General features: G+C 41.1%; 1 protein-coding gene across 10 annotated transcripts in view; it reads left to right on the forward strand.

Annotated features, from left to right (window-relative positions):
- Window positions 1-4,775: 4,775 nt before the first annotated feature.
- Window positions 4,776-21,967, forward strand: part of STXBP5 (syntaxin binding protein 5) — a 184,305-nt gene continuing 167,113 nt past the window's right edge. For 6 of the 10 annotated variants that reach the window (XM_073337573.1, XM_073337574.1, XM_073337570.1 and 3 more), the window contains exons 1-2: window positions 4,778-5,671; window positions 7,451-7,548. In XM_073337573.1, the coding sequence (XP_073193674.1) occupies window positions 5,519-5,671; window positions 7,451-7,548 (251 nt within the window). In that variant the 5' untranslated portion in view covers window positions 4,778-5,518. Of the gene's footprint in view, window positions 5,672-7,450; window positions 7,549-21,967 lie in introns of all 10 variants that reach the window. The other 4 variants (XM_073337566.1, XM_073337569.1, XM_073337567.1 and 1 more) reach the window with 2 other exon arrangements.

Genomic DNA, 21,967 nt, shown 5'->3' on the forward strand with positions numbered 1-21,967 from the left:
ATGGTTCTAGACTATTCTCAGTGGTAGAAGAGGACAGGACAAGGAGTAATGGTCTCAAGTTGCAGTGGGGGAGGTTTAGGTTGGATATTAGGAAAAACTTTTTCACTAGGAGGGTGGTGAAACACTGGAATGCATTACCTAGGGAGGTGGTAGAATCTCCTTCCTTAGAAGTTTTTAAGTTCAGGCTTGACAAAGCCCTGGCTGGGATGATTTAATTGGGGATTGGTCCTGCTCTGAGCAGGGGGTTGGACTAGATGACCTCCTGAGGTCCCTTCCAACCCTGATATTCTATGATTCTATTCGCTAATGTAGAGTGAAGGTCTGCTCTATTATACTAATGTAAATTCAGAGTAGCTCCAGTGATCTCATGGCATTAGTTCAGATTTATACCAGTACGGCAGAATTTTTCCATAATAAAGAATGTTATAATTAAAAGTAGTCTGTTTGGGGATTTAAATATAAATAAGGCCACGAAAGGAGAGTCCCTTTCCAGGAACTGAAAATTTGAGATAAAAGCTTCAGTTTATTATGGAGATAAAAGAAAAGTTTGAGTTTTTATAAAGTTTCTGAAGAGTGGAGCATTCAGCATTGAGCATGAGAGCTCCTTCTTCCCTTTCCAAGGGCAGCAGATGAGTGAGTCTTTATCTGAAGACAATAAAGCTAAGGGGCCCTACGTGGCATAATAACAGATGGGGAATTTATAAGGCCCATTAAAATGCAGAGTTAGGCTGAGTGAAATTCTGGTCACTTCTACAGAGGGTGCCGTAGCAACAAAGCCACAAGATTCTGTGACAGTTGGGGAGAACCCAAGGATCTTCCAGGAAATCTGGTCTGGTTGCCCCTTCCCCAGCCGTGTAAAATATTTGGGCCAGGGACCAGAAGCATCATTTCAGAATAATTCAGAGTGGAGTGGGGTGGTCAAAGGTGTGTCAGCATATGGAGCATTATATGTGATTACATTATATCCTGCAGAATTGGGTGAAGAGGAGTGGAAGACACAATGGAGCATATAGAGCTATGAAAAATCTGGAGAGGGGACAAACCAAAGTCAAGGAGTGAGGTAACTGCCCCCTTACCCCATAGCAAATGCTGTCCCTGACTGGGACTGGAGTGTCAAACATTGGAAAGAGAGTTAAGACATCAGGCCAGAAAGGTCTGAGTCGGGCACAAGGAGGAGGTTGGGCAGAGTCAGTTTAGTTTGCAAAGAGAGGATGTGGTTATTGGGTAAGAGGAGAAGGGAGGAGGAAGCTTTGAAATACTGCAACTAAAGCCTGAGAGAAGAGATAAGGAGGATGTTTGCTGCACTATAAAATGAAAAACCTACTCTTGCTCCCATGGAAGTCAATGGGAGTTTTGCCATTGACTTCAATGGGAGCAGATGTTAAAGTAGCAGGAAGGGTCAAGTTGGTGAATGGCATCAGTCGGAGAGGCAGAGGGGGAAAACTGCAGTACTACACAAAATAGCAGCAACGGCATATATTATTATAATTTATTATTTGTATTACAGTAGCTATGAGAGACACCAGTCAGAATCAGGGTCCTCCTGTGCTGGGTATTGTATTAAAAATACAGCAAAACAGTCTCTGCTCCAAAGACTTTACCATATACTTAAAGACACTAGTACTTAACTGGAGGGCACACAGTAGAGAGGGTCAGGAAATGATGGTGACTATAGTAGGGAAAAAATGGTTATACAGGCCTCAAATCATCAAACACTTAAGCACATACTTAACTTTACTACTGTGATGTGATGACTGGTGTGTGTGTTGCCTTTCTGTTTCCTACTTCTTGTTCCCATTCCTGTTTTGTTGCTACCTACCTGCTGTTTGGACTGTGATCATGTTTTGTTCAGATTGTTGCTGACTTCACCAGTTCATGATTATTACAGGTTTTGATCGACAACCCACCTGTGTGTCCTGCTTCATTTTTTTTGTGTTTTTAGATTGCTATTTTGGGGTGCATCAGAGCATAACACGTGAATAGTCCTATTAACTTCAAAGGAACTGCTCACAGTAGTAAAGTTAAGGTCATGGTTAAGTATTTGCAGGCTTAGGGCTGGCAATGTGAACATTCCCTAAAGTAAAATTACTTATAAGCCTAAGTCTTTGCAATATTGAGCCCTATACACATAACCATACAAGAAGAGCAATCAAGTTGCATTATTTTCCCAGTTTATTGTTTATAGTATAAACAATTGTCAGAAGATGGAGGAAATCAAACTAAAACTCAAGAAAAATGGACTAACAATGTATAAGAGCAATGGATAACAAAACAGGAGTTGGAACTACCTACATATTTTAGAAAAGGAACACAATTTGTTTTATAAACAGGAACAAAACAACAACAAAACATTATTTTTTTCATAAAAATGTACCCTCACCCTTATCTAAGCCTATTTTTATTAAATATTTCCAACAGACTCATGCCATCTTTTGGGTCAACTCAGAGCACTTCTTTGAGGATGATTTGAGGAACTCCAATGTTCACCCGTCTCTTCTCACAGGTAATGTAAGAAAGCGACTGTTTCAGTCATTTTCTAAACATTTTCTAAACAGTTTTAGAAACATTTTCTAAAACTATGTGAACTATCTTAGCTTTTCCCAACTACTCATGCAACATAGACCTGCTTGGCATACAGCTCCAAATTGACTTACTGAGTTAATAATCCCAGGGGAAAAATGAATAGAAGTTTCATTTCTGTTACCTCAGAGATGCCATGGAGAATCCATGAGATAATCTTTCCAAGTTATACAACACCTGCACCACCACTGCTATGCCACATTCAGATTGACTAAGAGGAATCCTTATATATATATATATATATATATATATATATATATATATATATATATATATATATATATATATATATATATAATCTGTGCATTTAAATGTATTGTGCCTTTCCCCAATAAACCTCTATTCTATGTATAATGTAGAGATATTATGTAAATGCTGTGTGTTGGTCTAATGCTATTCTTAAAGTATTCTTGTTACAGATAGGTAATGCCACTGGCTAACAATACCAGGATTGCATGCAATTATAACCTGGAATTATTTTCCTCATAAGTCATGATTATAATAGATTCTCCCTCTTTATTCACCAACTGAAGAGGGGATGATTTGCATTTCAGAAGATTTTCTTAAACTTCTTTAAAAATAAAGGAATTAATGTTTGAGGCGAGGATAATGACATTACCCTTCATTGTTGGGTATTTGACCCACTAGTGAGAGAGATAAGAACTGTCATACTGCAGCAGAGAAATGGAGTCTACCTTGATATTCTGTATTCAACAATAGCCAGTGTCTGATATTTTACAGAAAGGTGTAACTCTGCTCCACCCATCTAAATTGTTCAGTTGTGTAATAGCACCCATGAAAGGAAATGTCTTCCTAACCTTATCAATCAGTTTATGCTTTGTAGACTGAAGATGGACAGCCCTTATCAATACTTTCTTTATTATGGTAATTTAAGTTGCTTTAGTTGTTCTAGAGAAACAGTAGCTCCTCCATAGTTAAGGTTGTAACTAGCTTCCATTATGCTCTAGATTACATTACATTTCCTTGAAACCAATGAAGCATCTGCAGTGTTATGAAAATATATGTAATTAGGCAAAAATATTAACTAGTACTATATTCTGTAAATAGTTCTGAGACCAATCCTGTTCTCAGTGATTTGAACAGTAAAATTTTGCCACTGATCTCTGATCATGTTGCTATTGGCTGATTGCCGCTTCCTAAGAACACAAGGAAGTTCACTGTTACCGTAATTCCTTCTTGAGACCAAGTAGCGGTGGTCAGTGTTTTTAGATCTGTAGCATCAGGGGGTCTAGTCCACCTCCCCAGGTGGATGGGTTAATTATGATGAACTTGATTGTCATGCACATTGTGTAAAGAGTTGTCACTTTGGATGGGCTATCACCAGCAGGAGAGTGAATTTGTGTGGGGGGGTGGAGGGTGAGAAAACCTGGATTTGTGCTGGAAATGGCCCACCTGATGACCACTTTAGATAAGCTATTACCAGCAGGACAGTGGGGTGGGAGGAGGTATTGTTTCATATTCTCTGTGTATATATAAAGCCTGCTGCAGTTTCCACATATGCATCTGAGGAAGTGAGCTGTAGCTCAGGAAAGCTTATGCTCTAATAAATTGGTTAGTCTCTAAGGTGCCACAAGTACTCCTTTTCTTTTTGCGAATACAGACTAACAGGGCTGTTACTCTGAAACCTATGAAGAGATGGTGAGCAGCTTCACCACAGCTGGTATCCACCCATGACCATAACTGGGTATGGTTAAAGCATGGGTGCCTTACCCCGGTACTTGTGGGTATGGCTGAATTACTGATACCACACAGACGCAGAGAGAAGGAACCACAGCCTCTCGACACCTGCCATCTGATCCCCGGTGCCACATCAGAGTGGCAGAAGGTCGTTGTGGTTTGCACAGAGGACTCAAAGCAGGCACCCACGACCTCTGGGGGAGGCTCTGCCTCTGCTCACAGAGTGCCTTTCGCCATCCCACCGTGCACCCCTTCCTGGGGTGGCCTCCCCGGCCCGTCAAGCTTCCCTCCGGAGCAGGAGCAGGGACAGGGACTCCGACATCCGGGTGCTGGCGCCCTTTGCGCGCATGCTCTACAGAGCCGCCGCTGGGTGGGTGAGGAGGCAGCGGCGGCAGCCAGCGGCAGTGGCAGCAGCTGCTCCTGAGGGCGCTGCGCTTCCGCGTTGTGGGGCGAGAGGGCTAGACAGGGCGGCGGCGGCGGCGGCGGCTGGAGCAGGGGGATGGTGGTCGGGGGGCGGGCCGGCAGCCGGCGGCAGCGGCAGCGAGAGGCGCTCTGCTAAGGCACGCGCCGCACTGAAATTGACGCGCGGAGGCTGCTGAGCCGAGGGAAGGGCGAGCGTGAAAGGCAGGGACTGCGGCGGCCGGCCGGGGCACGTGGAGGGCTAGCAGCGCGGCCACCGCTACCGCTATGTGAGGCGGGGTGGGCGAGAGGGGCCGAGGCCGTCGCTGTCACGTCGCCGCTGCACCGAGAGGCAGCCTCAGGCGGAGGCCGGGGGCCTCGGCAACGGGAAGGGCCCGGAGTGGGGCCAAGGCTGTGTGCGCGTCTGGGGCCTCGGCGGTTGCAGGAAGGGGGACCGGGTCGGGGGGGGAGGAGTGTCGTCTGAGGCCTCGAGAGGAGGCGGCGTGGGGAGCAGATTTACCGCCTAGGGGTCACTTGGGGTGCCCCGTCTCCCAGGCTGTGTTCCACCCCGCGCCCTAGGCTTCCCCCTGCATTAGGATCTCTCCTCCCCTGCCGGCTCAGGGGCTCGCCGCCTGCCCGGGTCCGCCCGCCGCCCTGCTTTTGGGTCCCTGCTCCCGTGAATGAGGGGAACCGCTTGGACTCCGCCACTCGCCTAGCGCCGCCTGCGCTGCAGGGCTCTCCGCTTCCCTCCTGGTGCGCGGCGGGCTGAGGCGGCAGGGAGCGCCCGGAAAAGGGGGAGGCGGCGGCGGGCAGAAGACTAGGGAGCGCCGCCGCCGAGACCATGAGGAAATTTAACATCAGGAAGGTGCTGGACGGCCTGACAGCGGTCTCGTCCTCCTCCTCGGCGTCCTCCTCCTCGCAGCAACAGCAGTCCGGGAACCGGGAGAGCGACATCCCGGAGACGCTCCAGTCCGAGCACTTCCAGCTCTGCAAGGTGAAGGCTGCAGCCAGGAGCCCCGCTCGCAGCCCTGAGGGACATAATGTAGCCATGATGGGCTCTGCAGGCTTTGGGCTCTTCGGTTTTCAATACCTACAATTATCTGAACCTCTCCACTCTTTAGGGATGGGGAGAGAATGCTGGGGGAGTTGTAAAGGGTTTATTCGATTCTTTTATGGGAATCATCATCTTTTCCTTCCCTTGACAATTTCTGGATTGATTCTCTTGACTCTAGGCTATTTCATGCACATAATATTGTGTCTGTTCAGAACAAGCTGGGGAGGGGGAAAGTGGAAAGTAGGGAGGAGAGTAATGGTACCTGGTTATAATGGAAATCTGTTTGCTTTGCGTTTGGCTGATGGACTGGAAGTATGGGGAACCTAACCCTTCACATTTGGAAGTGCATTTATCCTTTTGCACCTAAAACGGGCTGTAGACGTTTGTGCCGAATTTGTTGGATCTTGTTATCAAGTAGACACTGCTGATATTCACAATGTGAGATGGGAGAGAAGTTAATATTGTTTATTGCTAGTATAATTATTGCAGTTGAGGTCTATACATTTATAAAAGGATGATGCAGCAAATTAATCCAGCAGCTGCACCAAGAGGAATACAAACTAATTTGAATATTAATGCCCATCTTTATCTTTACAACACCCAGGGCCTACTTGTTATTTGGTTGGGCTTGTTTGTGTATATTGCTTTACATTTTATCTAGTGTTCCATGCATTTTTACCAGCAATTTAAAAGAGGCAAGGGATCTGGAAAGGAAAAAGCAGTGTTGAGTTAAATGGCCTTGTTTACAGTTGCACTGTAATACCTTATCACTTGCAAAATTATTGAAAGTTGAGAGGCATGGCTGTTTAACATAACCTATTTAACCTCATTAAAGTAAAACCTGTGTGAGCGTGCATTTCTGAAGTCCTAAATCACCACACTGGCATCTGTATATTTATATTTGTAATTTTAATATAAGATTTCTTTAAAATAGAAAAGCTAGCATTTGTATGTCTTTTTTTTTTCATTTGCATAGCTGTGATCAAGGTTAGATCATTATATTAATATTTTTGTGTGAAAGTGAGTCATGTAGTAAAACAGCACAATTCATTAATTTGAATCAATTATTATTGTCCTACAGTACAGTTAATTTGATAACTGCACAAGCAGTAATTAAAATCCTGGCTAGTCAAAATGGGTAGCCATTCCAATAGCTTAATATTAAGTATTGGTTTTGTGGGGGATGTGTGATTTCTTTTAAAACACTATCCTGGAGAGAGAATGCACTGTGTCCTGCTTGAGAAATGGGGATGGCTCTCTGAAGAGCAGTTCTAATGATTTGTAATAGTTTAATTTACAGTGCTGTCTGCGTTGTCAAGCTTCCCAGGAAACGTTTCATATTTTAATTGTCAAATGACTTTTGTATACCACTATAAACAAGAAGCCAGAGAATAGGGGAAGGGTCAAAATGAAATGGAAGTAGTTGGTGGCTTTTTTTTTTTTTTTTTTTTTTAAAGAAAAGAGGTAAAAATCAAATCCAGGTTTCGGTAACCATCTTTTATTTCATGTTCAAGGATAAGCGAATAGATTCTTTACCAGAAATTTTCTGTAATGAATTCAGGCTAAAGTGCTGTTTTGCATCAAATATTTTTTCCTAAATGCTTGTTTCCTTACTGAAGTGTAGTTAAAACTGAATTCCGCCTCCTAATACACTCTTGATTTTATTTATTTTTGGTCTGCTGCTTGACCCACCGTTACTTCACTGCTCTGACTTGTTAGACCGTACGCCATGGTTTCCCCTATCAGCCTTCGGCCTTGGCATTTGATCCTGTTCAGAAGATACTGGCAATTGGGACTCAAACTGGAGCTTTAAGGCTGTATCCTTTCATTCTGTTATAAAAAGAAAATCACTGTGCTGCTGATTGGAGTCCAGTCCTGGCTTATTCTTCTGCTTTGCTGGAGCTAGTGTGAGGAAGCACTCTGGAAACCAGGTATGCGTTTGCATTTGAAGGAGAGGGAAAAGGGGGGAGGGATAGTTCAGTGATTTGAGCATTGGCCTGCTAAACCCAAGGTTGTGAGGGGGCCATTTGGGGATCTGGGGCAAAAATTGGGGATTGGTCCTGCTTTGAGCAGGGGGTTGGACGAGATGACTTCCTGAGGTGCCTTCCAACCCTGATGTTCTATGAAAAGCCTTGGTTGCTGTTGTTGGGTTCTCTCTTTGTGTGCGCAAAGGTGTGCACAAATCGTTTGAGGATGTGCCAGTGCTGTGATGTATGGCTCCTCAGTTTCCAGTATCTTGGGTTGGTATATGTGTCTGTGAAGTCTCTGTTGCTTTGGCATTTTTACAGCAGTTAATCACAAATCAGAATAGAGGCCTGGGCTAGGATGTGTTAAAAGTTTGTGGATTTTCTTTTGGGGAGCTGCTTTCTAACGCTGTAATTGTTTGCCGTTGGCTTTTTAGCCACCAAAAGATTGTTTTAGCAGCACCATTTGATCTTCTAACAGTTACATCATCATCACTGAAATGAACAAGTTACTCAAATTAGCATATGGAATTTGTAGCATAAATCAACAATAACTGTGGTGTTCTATGTTTAACAGTGCATACATTGTACTAACTAAATAAAAATTTAGGTGCATTTATTTGGTTGAGAAGGGGCCTAAATGTCTTTCCAAAAAACGTTGGAATTTCCTGAACATCACTTAATAGGGGAATGTAGTCAATAGAATTTGCTATTATCCTGAAATCTACTGAAGCTTTGACATTTCTAGAAGCTTCAAATATATCTTTCTAGAAAAAATAAGTTAATCCCTTTATACACTGCCGGTAAATCTCATCTTTTTTGTTGTTGTTGTTGCTACTTTTGGTACTCCTTGCGACTGCTTGTAGTATTCTGGGAGTTAGAGTAACATGATGATAACTCCACCTCCTTCAACTAAAAATGAAATACAATATTAATGGATTTTTCAGTCCTTTTAAGCTCTCTTTTCGATGATTTAAGTTTTATATTTACAAAAAGTTAATTGTTATATGAGAGATTCAGAGAGGAGAGAATTTTAGATATAAACGGAGGTTAGACGTGTAAAAACATACAAACGTGATGTATTTTATTATAATTGTTCATGGTAGCATCATATTATAAGAATAATCTTGATATTTTATTAAAACTATTCTTAACTAAATAAATACTATTTACATATATCGAAGATATATCTTACAATTAAGTTGCTATTTGTTTCCTGTAAATAAATAGCCATACATGGCATCCCTAGTTAAGTATTATGAGTGTTACAATGAAGGAGGATGATAGTGAGGGTGACCTGTAAAAGTGGTTAAATGAAGAAGGGAATTAATTGCCTAATATCAGTGTAATAGTATCTTATGAGTGTGCTTGCTTTTTAGTAGGCAAGAGTAAGCATTCTTGGAGGACAAGGAAGTTTAGCTTGAGCAGCAGTGTAAACACAAATGTTTTGTTTTACTCTTCTGATATTTTAATGGAAAAGTTGAAACAGTTGTACCAAACTAGTGAAACGGAGAAAAATATTTCAAAATGTGGTTCTTATCTGAAACATATAACTGGTAAATCTTTGGCTAATGTTTGAAAAATACACTTGCTAAAGGCACTTAAATGTTGTCTGACTTGGAATGGAGGATAAACCATCAGTCTCTGCAGAATTTAAACCTTCACTTCTTGTTTTTGTTTGTTTGTTAGAGAGGGGAAGCATTCCAAATATAAAACAATGTTTGTCTTCCTGAGTGTATAGGCATGACTTTGCTGCTAATAGCCTTCTAAAAGAGAGGGAAATTGACTTTTATTAGTTTTCGCTGCTATTAGCCAGAACCTTGCAGAGGGCAATGAAATTGACAAGAATAGCTTTCACTGTTGATGATTTAATGAATACTCTGAACAGCAACATGGCCCAGAGCTACTCACAGGGGAATAGGACCCGAAAATGGAGTCTAAGGAACTGTATTGAGAAACAGACCCATCTTTCTGCCTCCACACACTCTGGTACCATTTAGATTGAGGTAGGGTGTCTTTCAGCTAGATGAGAAGTCTCCCCACCCCCATTGTCCTGAATCTAATTGGTGGGATTTCCCCTTGTTTTTTGTATTGGCCTCTGACTAGTAAATAGTAAATTTTTAGGTTATGAAATCCTTCTAGTGTTTTGTTACTCGTTGCATATTTCTAACTCTAGATTTGTAATGACTGCTGTAGCTCATATTTAAAGAATCAAATCAGTCTAATCTCAAGTTAAATCCAATACGAGGTATGATGAGTAGGTTTTTAGGCATTTCTCCACCAATTTATATGGGAAATTCCTTTTCATGAGAGGGCCTCAATGTTGCTTCTATTAAAATTTTTACGTGATGCAGTTTTAAACAGGGTTCTAAGGCACTTTAAATTTTAAAAGGTAACATGATTTAACTCATGAAACTGAATGGGTCCAAAATGTTTTACAAATCATGGGACTACCTAGTAATGAATATTATTCAACTATTTTAATGCTTTTTGGACGTCTACATTGAGTAGTTTAAACCATTTAAAAATTGTTCTAGTGAGTAGTTTTGAACTGCTTCAGGTTTTAAAATCAGTACTGGTTAGAGCTATGCATAGTGTGGGCTGGAGTGTGACACCTTCCCTACAGCTTTGCCATTTAATTCCTGTCCATTATGGCCATGTCTGCACCTGGAATAAAAGGTATGTTTTTAGTACATTAAATGACTGTTTAAATATCAGGATTTAGCACACATGATAGTATTAAAAAAAAACAAAAACAAAAAACAAAAAAACCCGCTTTTTTAGGGCTGTGCCACTGTAACATGTCTGGTGAAAATGCTCTAGGCTGACGGGAGAGAGCTCTCCTGCTGGCATAATAAGACGGCCTCCATGGGAGGAAATAGCTCTGTTGGTGGGAGAAGTTTCCCCACCAGTATATCAGTGTCCACACCGTTGCTTAGGTCAGTGTAACTTACCTTGCTTAGGTGGGTGGCTTATTCACGCAAGGCTTTGCTATTCCATGGCCAGCTTGTTCCTTCCTTGAGCAGCAACTGCTTTTCGATCTTGTTGTAGCTTCAGAAACAGAGCTATGGATAGAAAAATGTGGTGACCTCACTCTAGACCTTTCAAACAAAATCACGTGACTTTTTAGTAGATGGAGGCAGAAGATACCATGGTTCTTGTTGCCTTGTCTTAGTCCTGAGTACAGGAACTTCTCTATGCAGTCTCTCTCTTCCAGAATTTCATGAAAGATTGTGAAAGATCTTTAATAGTACGCCATGCTCACAGATGAGACCCTAGTTCTTGCACTTGATAACTCAGTAGATTCGATTCCTTCCCTTCCCTGGATGGAAGGACGTGCTAAGAAATACTTAAGAATTTAGACAAACTTTTTTAGTATCCTAGATGCTGCAAGGAAACTATTAGGGGGAAAAAAATTCTTTCTCAGTCATTTCACATCTCCTTTTGTTCAGAAATCACTCTACAGATATCGTATACTCAGATTTGTCTAAAGTGTATCTGATAATACATTTCCAAAAAATAAAGCTATAGCTGCTAGGCTTTCTCAATACTCGTCTTCAAGATGACCTTTCTTTTGGTGTCTAATTCAATAATGGAATTGTTGAAGGCCTTGTATATGCCAGTGTCTTAGTTAATAAACCTGCTCCTTTTTTGGTTTTGTTCATGCATTTTAAAGATCATTAAAAGCTACAGCATAAAAGATTCAGGGAGTCCAACCGGTTGAAAACTTGATCTGGCTCTTTTAAGGGAGGCAAGGTAAAATTAGTGGTTAAAGCAGGAGATTGTGAGGAGACCTAGATTCCATGTTCCACGGTTGCTTATTTGCTCCATGAACTCCATGAAGCAATTTTCTATGCTTTAGTTTTCCCAGCTGTGTAAAATCCTTGGAGAGTCTCTCAAGAAAGGTACTCCATAAATAAAAATTATTATTCTACAGGCCTAAAAGCCTTCAGTTGCATCTTGGAGTTCGGTCTCTCTAACACTCAAGGTACTCTTCCTGGCTGCGATTATTTACTCTAGAAGATCTTCAGAAGTAGGGGCCTGTCAGTGGAATTACAGCATTGCGTCTTCTGCACAGACAAAACTGTGTTTAGGACTCCATCTGAGTAGGTTCTTTTATTAACCACAGGAGACATTTCTTCCTCATGTATATACACAATTCACAAAAAGTAAACAATTGGTGATCTGGCTGCTCATCATATGGTCAAAATAATATACATTGAAAGGTCCAAGTTCTTCAAAATGCCAGACTCTTCTCTTGTCCTCTTCTTTCTGGCAGTGAAAGAGAAGAAAACTATTGAATCACCAGTAAGTGAATGGCTAAACTTTTACATATTTGAGGCACAGAAAACTTATTTTGGTTGATTTAAGACCCCTCTGCAATGGTCACATCTACAACATGGGCAAAAAAGACGTACACTTGTGTTTTCGAGGCATTATAAGCTGAATGTGAAGTTTTTGATCTCCCTTCTGGCAAAAGAATGCTTCATGCTGTAGTACCTGAATAATCTTATTCTAGATTTGAATCTTTTTCTGTACATACATTTTGACTATATGTATAATTCTCCTTCAGAGTTCCACTGCAATGAAGATCCCATTGTTCTGACTGATGGTCCTGGGTGTAATAGAGGGAAGAAATGGCATCTTATACTTTCCTCTGAATATCTATATCCACCAAACCGTTTCCTCCCATCTTTGGGTGTTGACTTATTCTTTGTGTTGAAGAGAGACTAATCACTAACTTTCTTACAGATCGTAGAAAGTATTTTAAAAGAACATTGTTAATATCGCCTTATGTTCTCTGTGCATGTGAAGATATTATACAGTTCTGATCCCTACTTATTTCACCCATTCAGGGAGGCAGACTGATGCTTGTCTTATATTAAATAGCTTTAATTTTTTGCCACTGTCTCTAGGGAAATAGAAAGTGCTTAGTAAGTTCATAGAATTAGTGGCTCTATATATTCAGAGTAAAACTAACTTTTGTTTTCGATATAGGTCTTTTCTTCTAATGTTTTAAAACATATGTTTTGAGGATTCAAGAAAGTCAAATTAATTTGCCACTTTGTGGTGCAATAACCATTTTTTTTATCATTGTCTGATGAAGGTCTTTTCTTATTCAGAGACGACTCTGTGCCAACACAATTTTGGATGAGGAGTATGTGATAGCACTGAGCAATACATATGTCTCACAAATATGGTAGGTAATTGCAGAGCATGTTCTGACATCATGACATACTATTCTATTGCTTCTGTTGTTTAACCTCTTGTACTCCTTCCTACTATTCATATTTGTTCAAAGTCCAAACAACATGGTTACAGAGGAGGTTTATGAGGGTGGAGCATATCCTAGAAGAGGATGTCCTCACTTAGCTTTGGAAAAGCAGTAGAATTTTCATCAGTTAGTATGTTTTCCTTTATCTCTGAATTAAGGGCCTGGAACAGTAAAAGTATGTTCAACTTGTATGTTACAGTGTGGGACCCTGTTGTAACAACCAGGCAAGGTACTAACAAACTTCAACAGGACTTTATTTTTAAAGTGGAAACCTCTTTACCAAGCTGCTGCTGCGCCCTTGGTAGCTCTCACTCAGCCTCCTTAACACTCCTCCCCCCGCCCCCCCGTTTCCTGTCCTTTCAGACAGCCAGTGCTCCCAGTTCTAATAATTACAAGCAGCATCTAAACGCCACAGACCCCTGAAAAGCAGCACGTGCAGTGGGGTAGTTGGACATATATACTGCTGAATGAGAGCTACAGAAACAGGGCTCATTTAAATTTGGCAACCTGATGTCAGCATGGACTCCTTTTTCTAGAAGGATATAGTTTTGGTCTTGCTAATGTGTCCAATAAGCAGATATGAGGTGACATTAAGATGAGACCTCACACTTCAGAAAGCACAGACACAATGGGAGAAAAGATGTTAGTCTGATTACTCAGAACAGTGTCTATCCGAAAATAGAAGATAATCAAATTTATAAAGTAAATCCTTATTCCTGTGGTAGTCAGCACTTGAATGACCATACAGTGATAAATGCTATCTAAATATTTGTAGAATACGAGAACTTGGGTGAAGTTTTCATTCACTCCTGCATAATAATTCTATGTTAATTGATTCTCATCTGAAGGACGCAGACCGCCCTTTAGGGTAACTTTTTTTTGTGAGAATAAAGGTTACATTTTGTTTTTAATGTATGTCATATTTTAATCCCTTTTTGTTGGTGTGCCTGGCCCATTCCCATCATGAGGTGACACTGCTTTCCTTTTTGAGAGGGGAATGCTGGTATTTAACTTTCACTAGGGTGTGCTCTGCATGCAAGCATGATACCACTCACTAGGAGACCTGATGTATTCACTCTCCACTGGCTAGGAGAACAAGAGACTCATGTCTGTGAGTCAGAATTTGTGAACCAGAATTGTCTGCGTGGTAGTACATTGTCTTGCCAGTGCCATCAGATTGTCTTGCAGCAACTTCTTAAATATGGTTCCTGGTTATTTCGTTTTGTTGAATCACAGTAGGTTCTTGAGTTGTGCTAACTGATCAACAGTCATAATGAGGCTATGCCAGTGGTTGTAATGTTCAGGTCAGCTAGTGATGTGTAAGGTGACCTGTATTTGTGTCATTTGATTTATTTCAGGCACGCTCTTAATTATGATCTTGCATTAAAATGTTTTTTCTTATTACTTTATTTGCTTTGTAAATTAAAATATTTGTTCACACACTACCTTCACTGTTGATTTAAATGTGAGCACCTACCCTTTTAGAGGGTTATGTAAAGATTTACTGGCATAAAAACGATTCACAATCAATCGCAGTTGCACCCTGTGCACAACTTTAAAAACTTTGTGGGAATGGCCTGATGTGAAACAGAGCCTTGGAAATAGAAAGCTTCAGTTTTAACTATCATCCATTTCTTCTTCTTCTTCATATGGCTGATGTAAATGTAGAGCAACAACTATAATTTTACGTTCAGATGGTTAATCCAGATAATTGCATCTGGAGTAGCAGAGTGTATTACAGTGATGCCTCCTTCATATTTGTGAGTAGCTATATATTCTATGGTCTGTTCTGGGTGACCACAGTCGCATAATAGAGAGTCTTTAATTTTCTGTTTGTGCAGCAATTATCTGCGTCTACCATGGTCTGTGCGGATATAGTTTAGGGTAGCTCATGAGCTTCATGGAAGATGAAAGCCAGGGATCTTCTAAATCAGTCTCTCATAAGGCATTTATTTATGATTTCTTGTGAACTCCGTTCAGCTTTCCAAGCTTCATCCGGGTTGAAGTTGCATTATTGAAGGTTAAATGTGTGGGTCCAAAAGGGCTTATGAGACTTCAGGTGGTGGCGATGGATGTTGTTAAGGTTCTGGTGGTTGGGAAGACATACATTTTCCATGACCCTCTGGAATTCCCGGAGGATTGTAGCATCGTGGCAAATGGGTGAGGGAGCAATGTGCAACACCTCCGGCATCCCAGGTGTTAGGGTTGACTTTAGGGTTCTAGTGATTGCATTGCAGTGTTTTAGTTCGACATCAACAAGTTGAGTATGGCTACTTCTGGTCCATACTGGTGCACAGTACTCAGCTGTGGAGTACACAAGGGCCATCGCTGATGTCTGTAACACTGATGCTGATACTCCCCAGCTTGTGCTTGCCAATTTCTGGACCACTAATTCTGTTGCATGGAAGAGCAGTGTAAATCTATATACAGTGTTTATAGGATGAGATAAACATAGAGATTCATCCTGAAACCTGATTTACCTCATTTTTTATTTAAACCAGATCTTTAATTTTATTTTAATATGTATTTTCCCATAAAATGACCTTTTTTTCTATTTAACTTGAAGATTTTAAAATGGTGATTACTTATCTGGTTTGACATGTTGACCGCTCCAGAGGATCTGTTTGAGAATATCCTCATACTGCAAATTAACATAATGCTATTTTGTCAGTCAAAACCGCATCTTTGGTGGTGAAATGAAAAATACACTTTAAATCTATCTGAAATTGTCCAAGTGTTTTGGAGGGGTGCAATGGGCAGTCAAATCCCACAGAAGGCAAGAAGTGGTTAAAGAGCAGATTTGGGCTCAGGCAGTCCCGCACCTGCAAGGCATGCCAATCTTGGCAGAGGAGCTCAGTTTATCAGGGACGCAGCCTGGGGAGGTGGATGGACCTCTCATCTTCAGCTCCCAGAAAGGCGCACCACACAGACTCAAGCTACCTTTGGTTGCCTATGAGTAAGGCTAAGTTTTTGTCAGATATTTTTAGTAAAAGTCAAGGACAGGTCCCTGGCAATAAAGAAAAATTCACAGACGCCCGTGACCTGTCCTTGACTTTTACTAAAAATACCTGTGATAAAATGGGTAGCCTGGGCAGCTGTGGTGGTGGGGGGAGCTCCAGGGTCCCCCTCCACTGGCAGCTCCAAGCTGCGAGGGTCCCTCCTACCTCCCACGGCAGCTGGAAGCAGCGGGGATTCCCCCTACTGCCAGGTCCCCCAGGCTGCCCGTGGCAGCGGGGGTCCCTCTTGCCAGCTGGGAGTGATGGATTCCCCTGCTGCTCGTGATGGCTGAGAGCAGCAGCAGGGAACTGCAGGCTCCCGCCTGCCACCCATGGTGGCCAGGAGTGGCAGCAGAGCACTGCAGGGGCTCCCCGCCTTCGCAGGCGGCAGAGGACCCTGCAGCTCCCATCTGGTGCTGGCTAAAGTCACAGAGTCTTTGGAAGTCAGATTGCATGACTAAATTGCAGCCTTACCTATGAACACAGAGTGATAGGACAAATGGCTGGAGGATCATGATAGGACAGAGAAGTTGGTACTGCTCTTTATTTATGTTAAATTAGTTTCCTTTCCTTTGTGGCCTTGAGAACTGGGACTAAGGGTTTTGCTCTGGGGTAGACCCCCGCACTGAGAATATGAGCCCTCTGAGAAGAAGGTGGGCCAGCGTAGGAAGTAGTCTATGGAAGAAGCAAGATGTCTGACCAGACACTTCAACTACTTGCTACAAGGGTAGCTGGGTCAGAACCCGGCGTAGAGGGATGGGCTGGGTTTCCCTGCAACATCACTTGGAAAACTAACTGGAAGACCTCAGACACAAAGGGCTAGAAGGGCTGTTGAGCCTACATCAGGGCCATTAACCTGGTATGAGATCCTAGGACTATTGGGTGAAAATCCTATTTTACCTGAAAGGGATGAGACCAAAAGTGACCTGACTGGAGGGCCAAGTCACAAGGCAAAAGGGGACCGTAACTGGATCGGGACAACAGGTGTATAGAGGGGGAAACTTGGCCAAAGACAATTTTTTTTACTTGATATTGGATTCAAACATGTTCCCTTTTAAAAAGTATATGCTAGGTAGCTGCAGTAGTTCTGCCAACAGAGATTCTGCAATACAAGTCAGTCAGAATGTATCTACCTTATAGTTCTTTAAAATGTGTGTTTTTAATTTTGCATTGCTGGAATTCAGGGATAGGACTCTCCTAATTTTAGTATTTCTACTGTATTGGAGAGAGGCTCTAAGCACAGATGTTTTTCATTCAAGTGAATTCTGTCAGCTTAAATGTTGAGGAGTTAATGTGTAAAGGTCTTGAAACGTATTCTTTTCATTAGTACAGAGAAAATGAAGTGTAACTGAAGTTCTGCTTTAGGGTTTTTAAGAAATGTCAGGCAAAGCTGATCATGCCAATTAAAGTGTCCAAAACTTGGCTTTCCAGTAATAAGAATGATGCTGAATAGAGTTTTCTTTAAAAATAGATGCCAGGGCTGGTCTTAGGCCACTTGATAAGGTGAAGAGTAGATATAAGTTTTGCAAATCTGCCAGATCAACTGCTAAGCCACTGTTTGTCCCAACTGAAGGCAAGAAGCTGGACTGTGGCCATCATAGGAAAAAGAAGAGATTTTTATCTTGATGTAAATAGTAGCCAACTAAAGCACAAATGAATGTGCCCACTAAATCACTGAAGACCATGCAGGAGTCCTCCATTTTTGTTAACTTTTTTGCAGATTTTGTCTGCAGGCAGTTATGAAGGTCATGTACTTTTTTTTTTAACTGATTGCACAGTTGCTGTCAGTGTTTAGTTTTCAATAACATTTTTAATTCACACACAAATTGAGTCATAATATATTACTAAATAAGAGAACAGCAGAGCTGTAGAAGTATCAATCCAACCTGTATTTAATGCAGTACAGTGGTTTCAAGTTGTAATAACAGTTGCTTTGCAAAATTCTGATCTTATTTGTGAAGGAGGCAGCAATTGTTCTGATATCTATAATCAATAGATGGACAGAAATGTTTAATTTGCTTTTTATGTACTTGTTTGTTACTGTATTTGGGTATCATGGAGAATACAGTAATAGATTTTGTGATTAATTTACATTTAGATTAATTTTACATTAACTGGATTAATGTACTTGGTAATGCCATTAGTATGTATCCCCTCAAGTAGTTAACATTTGTTATATTTTCAAATATATTAATTTGTTTACCGATAGTAATTCACCTTGTGCAGTTGAGAACTGTTTCGTTTTAGAGATACAATTTAGTCATTTTAAAAAGTCATGCTTACTCATATAGAGTGGTTTGCCTGTGTAATACTAAAATAACAGTTTGATTTTGAAGCCTTCCTTTGTATTGCACTTGTCACATGATACTTGTGTATCAAACTGGCTCAATACAAATAAAACCAGAAAAGTATCAATTTGAAGTTGGGTTGTAGCAAGGAAATCAATTATAAAACGGATGAAAGTAAACATAGAATTTTTCAATTAGAGTTCCCGTTAAGTAACTAAGGTGTAATCACTTTTGGCACTAACATGGGAAGGTTTTTAATACTCTAATTCTTCAAAACAGTATTTTTTCGAAGAATTCCAGATTAGTTCAGCAACCGCTCTCTTGAAAGTACAGTACCTAATCCTTTTCTTGTACTGGCAATTTTTCCACAACTGTGCCCTGCCAAAGGTGATTGTAGATCCAGTGGCATCCACTAACTCTGTGTCTGCTGCTAAATTGCTTTCCTTTTAGTTTCTATCCTCCCATTCCTTTAGAAATCTATCCTGAAGATTCTTCCATTTTCTGCAGCATATATAGCTGCCTATATTCTTGACTGCTTCATTCTTTTGATTTCAGATTCTACCCATGCAAGCAGTATTTGCAGTAGACCCATTTTTAGTGACCATTCAATGGACCTGCAAAAATAGGTAACTTAATGGATTATAAAGGTGGGGCAGACTTGTATTTGTTTTGAGGATGCTTTAGAGTAGACTCATGTCATAAATGTAAAGGGAAGGGTAAACCCCTTTAAAATCCCTCCTGGCCACAGGAAAAATCCTCTCACCTCTAAAGGGTTAAGAAGCTAAAGGTAACCTCGCTGGCACCTGACCAAAATGATCAATGAGGAGACAAGATACTTTCAAAAGCTGGGAGGAGGGAGAGAAACAAAGGGTCTGTGTCTGTCCGTACGCTGCTTTTGCCGGGGATAGACCAGGAATGGAGTCTTAGAACTTTTAGTAAGTAATCTAGCTAGGTACGTGTTAGATTATGATTTCTTTAAATGGCTGAGAAAAGAATTGTGCTGAATAGAATGACTATTTCTGTCTGTGTGTCTTTTTTGTAACCTAAGGTTTTGCCTAGAGGGATTCTCTATGTTTTGAATCTAATTACCCTGTAAGGTATCTACCATCCTGATTTTACAGAGGTGATTCCTTTACTTCTACTTACTTCTATTTCTATTAAAAGTCTTCTTGTAAGAAAACTGAATGCTTTTTCATTGTTCTCAGATCCAAGGGTTTGGGTCTGTGGTCACCTATGCAAATTGGTGAGGATTTTTACCAAACTTTTCCCAGGAAGTGGGGTGCCAGGATTGGGAGGATTTTGGTGGGAAAGATGTGTCCAAACTACGTTTCCCAGTAAACCCAGTTAGAGTTTGGTGGTGGCAGTGGATATTCCAAGAACAAAGGATAAAATTAATTTGTACCTTGGGGAAGTTTTAACCTAAGCTGGTAAACTCTACCTTGACTGAGGGATAAACTGGGTTCTTTACCTTCCACTCACCATGGCCAGAAATAAAATTTTTTTAGATGAGATTTTGTCCTCAGTTATATGTGTGCTACTCAATTTGTCTTCAGATTAGGCTTTTTGTAACCTCTTTACCTTAAATAGATTTTTCATAGGTTTAACTGATAGGACCTTGGTAAACAATTCTGTTGATGCATGAGACATAACAGAAATTATATAGCACACTCAATTTTAGCTGTGTTGGCTCTTTATTGGTAACAAAAGCAGTAAAAACGTTTTGTTACTACAGTTATCAAATAAGACTCTGATAACAGATCTGTTTTCTGGATTTTAGTGCAGTTTATACATATTTTTCACTCTTCAGAATGAAACTACCCTTTAATGTTTTGGAGTAGAGTTTTAGGGTCTTTAATATTAGAGAAGTGATGTATGGCTGTAAATGCCAATAATAAACAAAGATCACATAATCAACATTTCAGTTGGAAAGGGCCTCTAGTGTGTGGTCTAGCCCATCTTCTGCATTGTCTGGATTAATTTAATTTAGAACAGCTGATAGTTGGATGTCTAGTGTAGTATTAATAGCTCCATTTTAGTACTAATGACTGCAGTTTCACAGCCTGCCTTGGCAGAATGAAAACATTCCAGAAACTGGGGATTTAAAGCCCTAGAGCCAAATTTTCTGCTGGTGTGACTTCAGCCTCTTCTCTTGTCCTTCTGGTTTCAGTAGTGCCCCAGAAATAGACTCATTCAATGACTGGTGCTTAAACCAGGGTATGGGACACGAGAAATACTGAAAATTTTCATCAGTTGCTCTTTAAGAAAAAACTGTAAATTTCAAACTGCATTGTACAAGGCTGCAAGGAAAACTAATAATGAAAATTATATTTTATTTGTACTTCCTATATTCAGTTTGCATGAATTTCTTTGACATATTTGATTTGAAAACCTTTATTCATCTTCCGTAATTCTTATACTTTCCCTTCACATATTAGAAGAGCAACATGATAAAATAGAGTATAAAAAAGCAGTGCTCCAACTTATGATATGCAGTTATGGAACTTTTGGTCAGGTGCTGCAGCACATGAGTGATAGGTAGAGGAAAAATTGTGCCAAATATTTTGTTGCATAGTACTTTACATTCTGACCTCTCTGCTGAATTCACTGTTGCTGCCTTTCATGGAATGAGTTGCAGAAGTATGTTCTCCTGAAAAAGGCAAGACCAGAACTCTATTAATCAAAAGAAAGATGTACAAACACAGAAGAAATGTATGTTTTTGGTTTTTTTTTGTTACAGAGAACTTTGTTAATCTGTTTGTGTTTTTTGTCTCTGCTACCTTGAGAGCTATTGGTTGAGGGGGCCTAATACACCTGTTTTGGAATCCTTAAACATTGGTAGTTCTGGCAACCCCTTTTTGTCTTTCACAAGTATACGAGAGTTCAGAAACACTGCTTTGTATGTAATTTCTTAGTAAGAAATGTATAACCCTCATCATTCGTGTATGGTTTGGTTTTTCTCTCCACCTAAGTTGGCGTCTGCTAAAGTTTAAGCTATCCCTTGTACTGCTTATCTCATAGGGAGGACATTGATCAAACTGCTGCTCCTAAGAATGAGGCTATTGTTGCACTTCATCCAAGGTAAAGACTTCTCTCTTGGCTTAGGCTTACTCTAATACTGACAGTCAATGTCACCAATTTTTGGGGAAAATGACTGCTGGCCTGGGCCAGCCTTAGGGAAAATGGCACCCTGGGTGAACTTGCATTTTGGTGTCCCTGGTCGCCGTGGGCGTGGTGCCCCCCTCTCCCCCTGGCCGCTATGGGCTCTCCAGGCTCCCCTTCCTCCCTTTGCCCCAAAGGCCTGCTCCCCCCTTCATTTGCCCCTGCATCCTCCTCCTGCACCCACGTGAGGAAACTGACCTGGATGCACGAAGCAGCTGGTATTGCTGCTCACTCCCCCCAAGACTGCTGCTCCTTTGCCCTGCACACCTCTAAGAGGCTGTGAAGTGGGGAGCGAGGAGCAACATCAAGGCTCCCTGCATCCAGGTCACTTTCCCTGTCTGGACTGTGTAAGGAGAGGGCTCAAGAGCAGCAGCTCCTGATGTCTCACAGCCCAGGTGGGGAAAGTGACCTGGATGCAGGGAACCCTGGTATGTTTGTTTGGAGTGGGGACTGTGTGTGGGTGGGGGTGGGTAAAAATAGCTAACAAAAGCCAAAGCTGGCCAAAACACCAGCCATGTGCTGATCCCACTAAAAGGGAACCATCACACTATCTC

Source organism: Lepidochelys kempii, chromosome 3, assembly GCF_965140265.1.
Source record: "Lepidochelys kempii isolate rLepKem1 chromosome 3, rLepKem1.hap2, whole genome shotgun sequence".
Classification (NCBI taxonomy): domain Eukaryota; kingdom Metazoa; phylum Chordata; order Testudines; family Cheloniidae; genus Lepidochelys; species Lepidochelys kempii.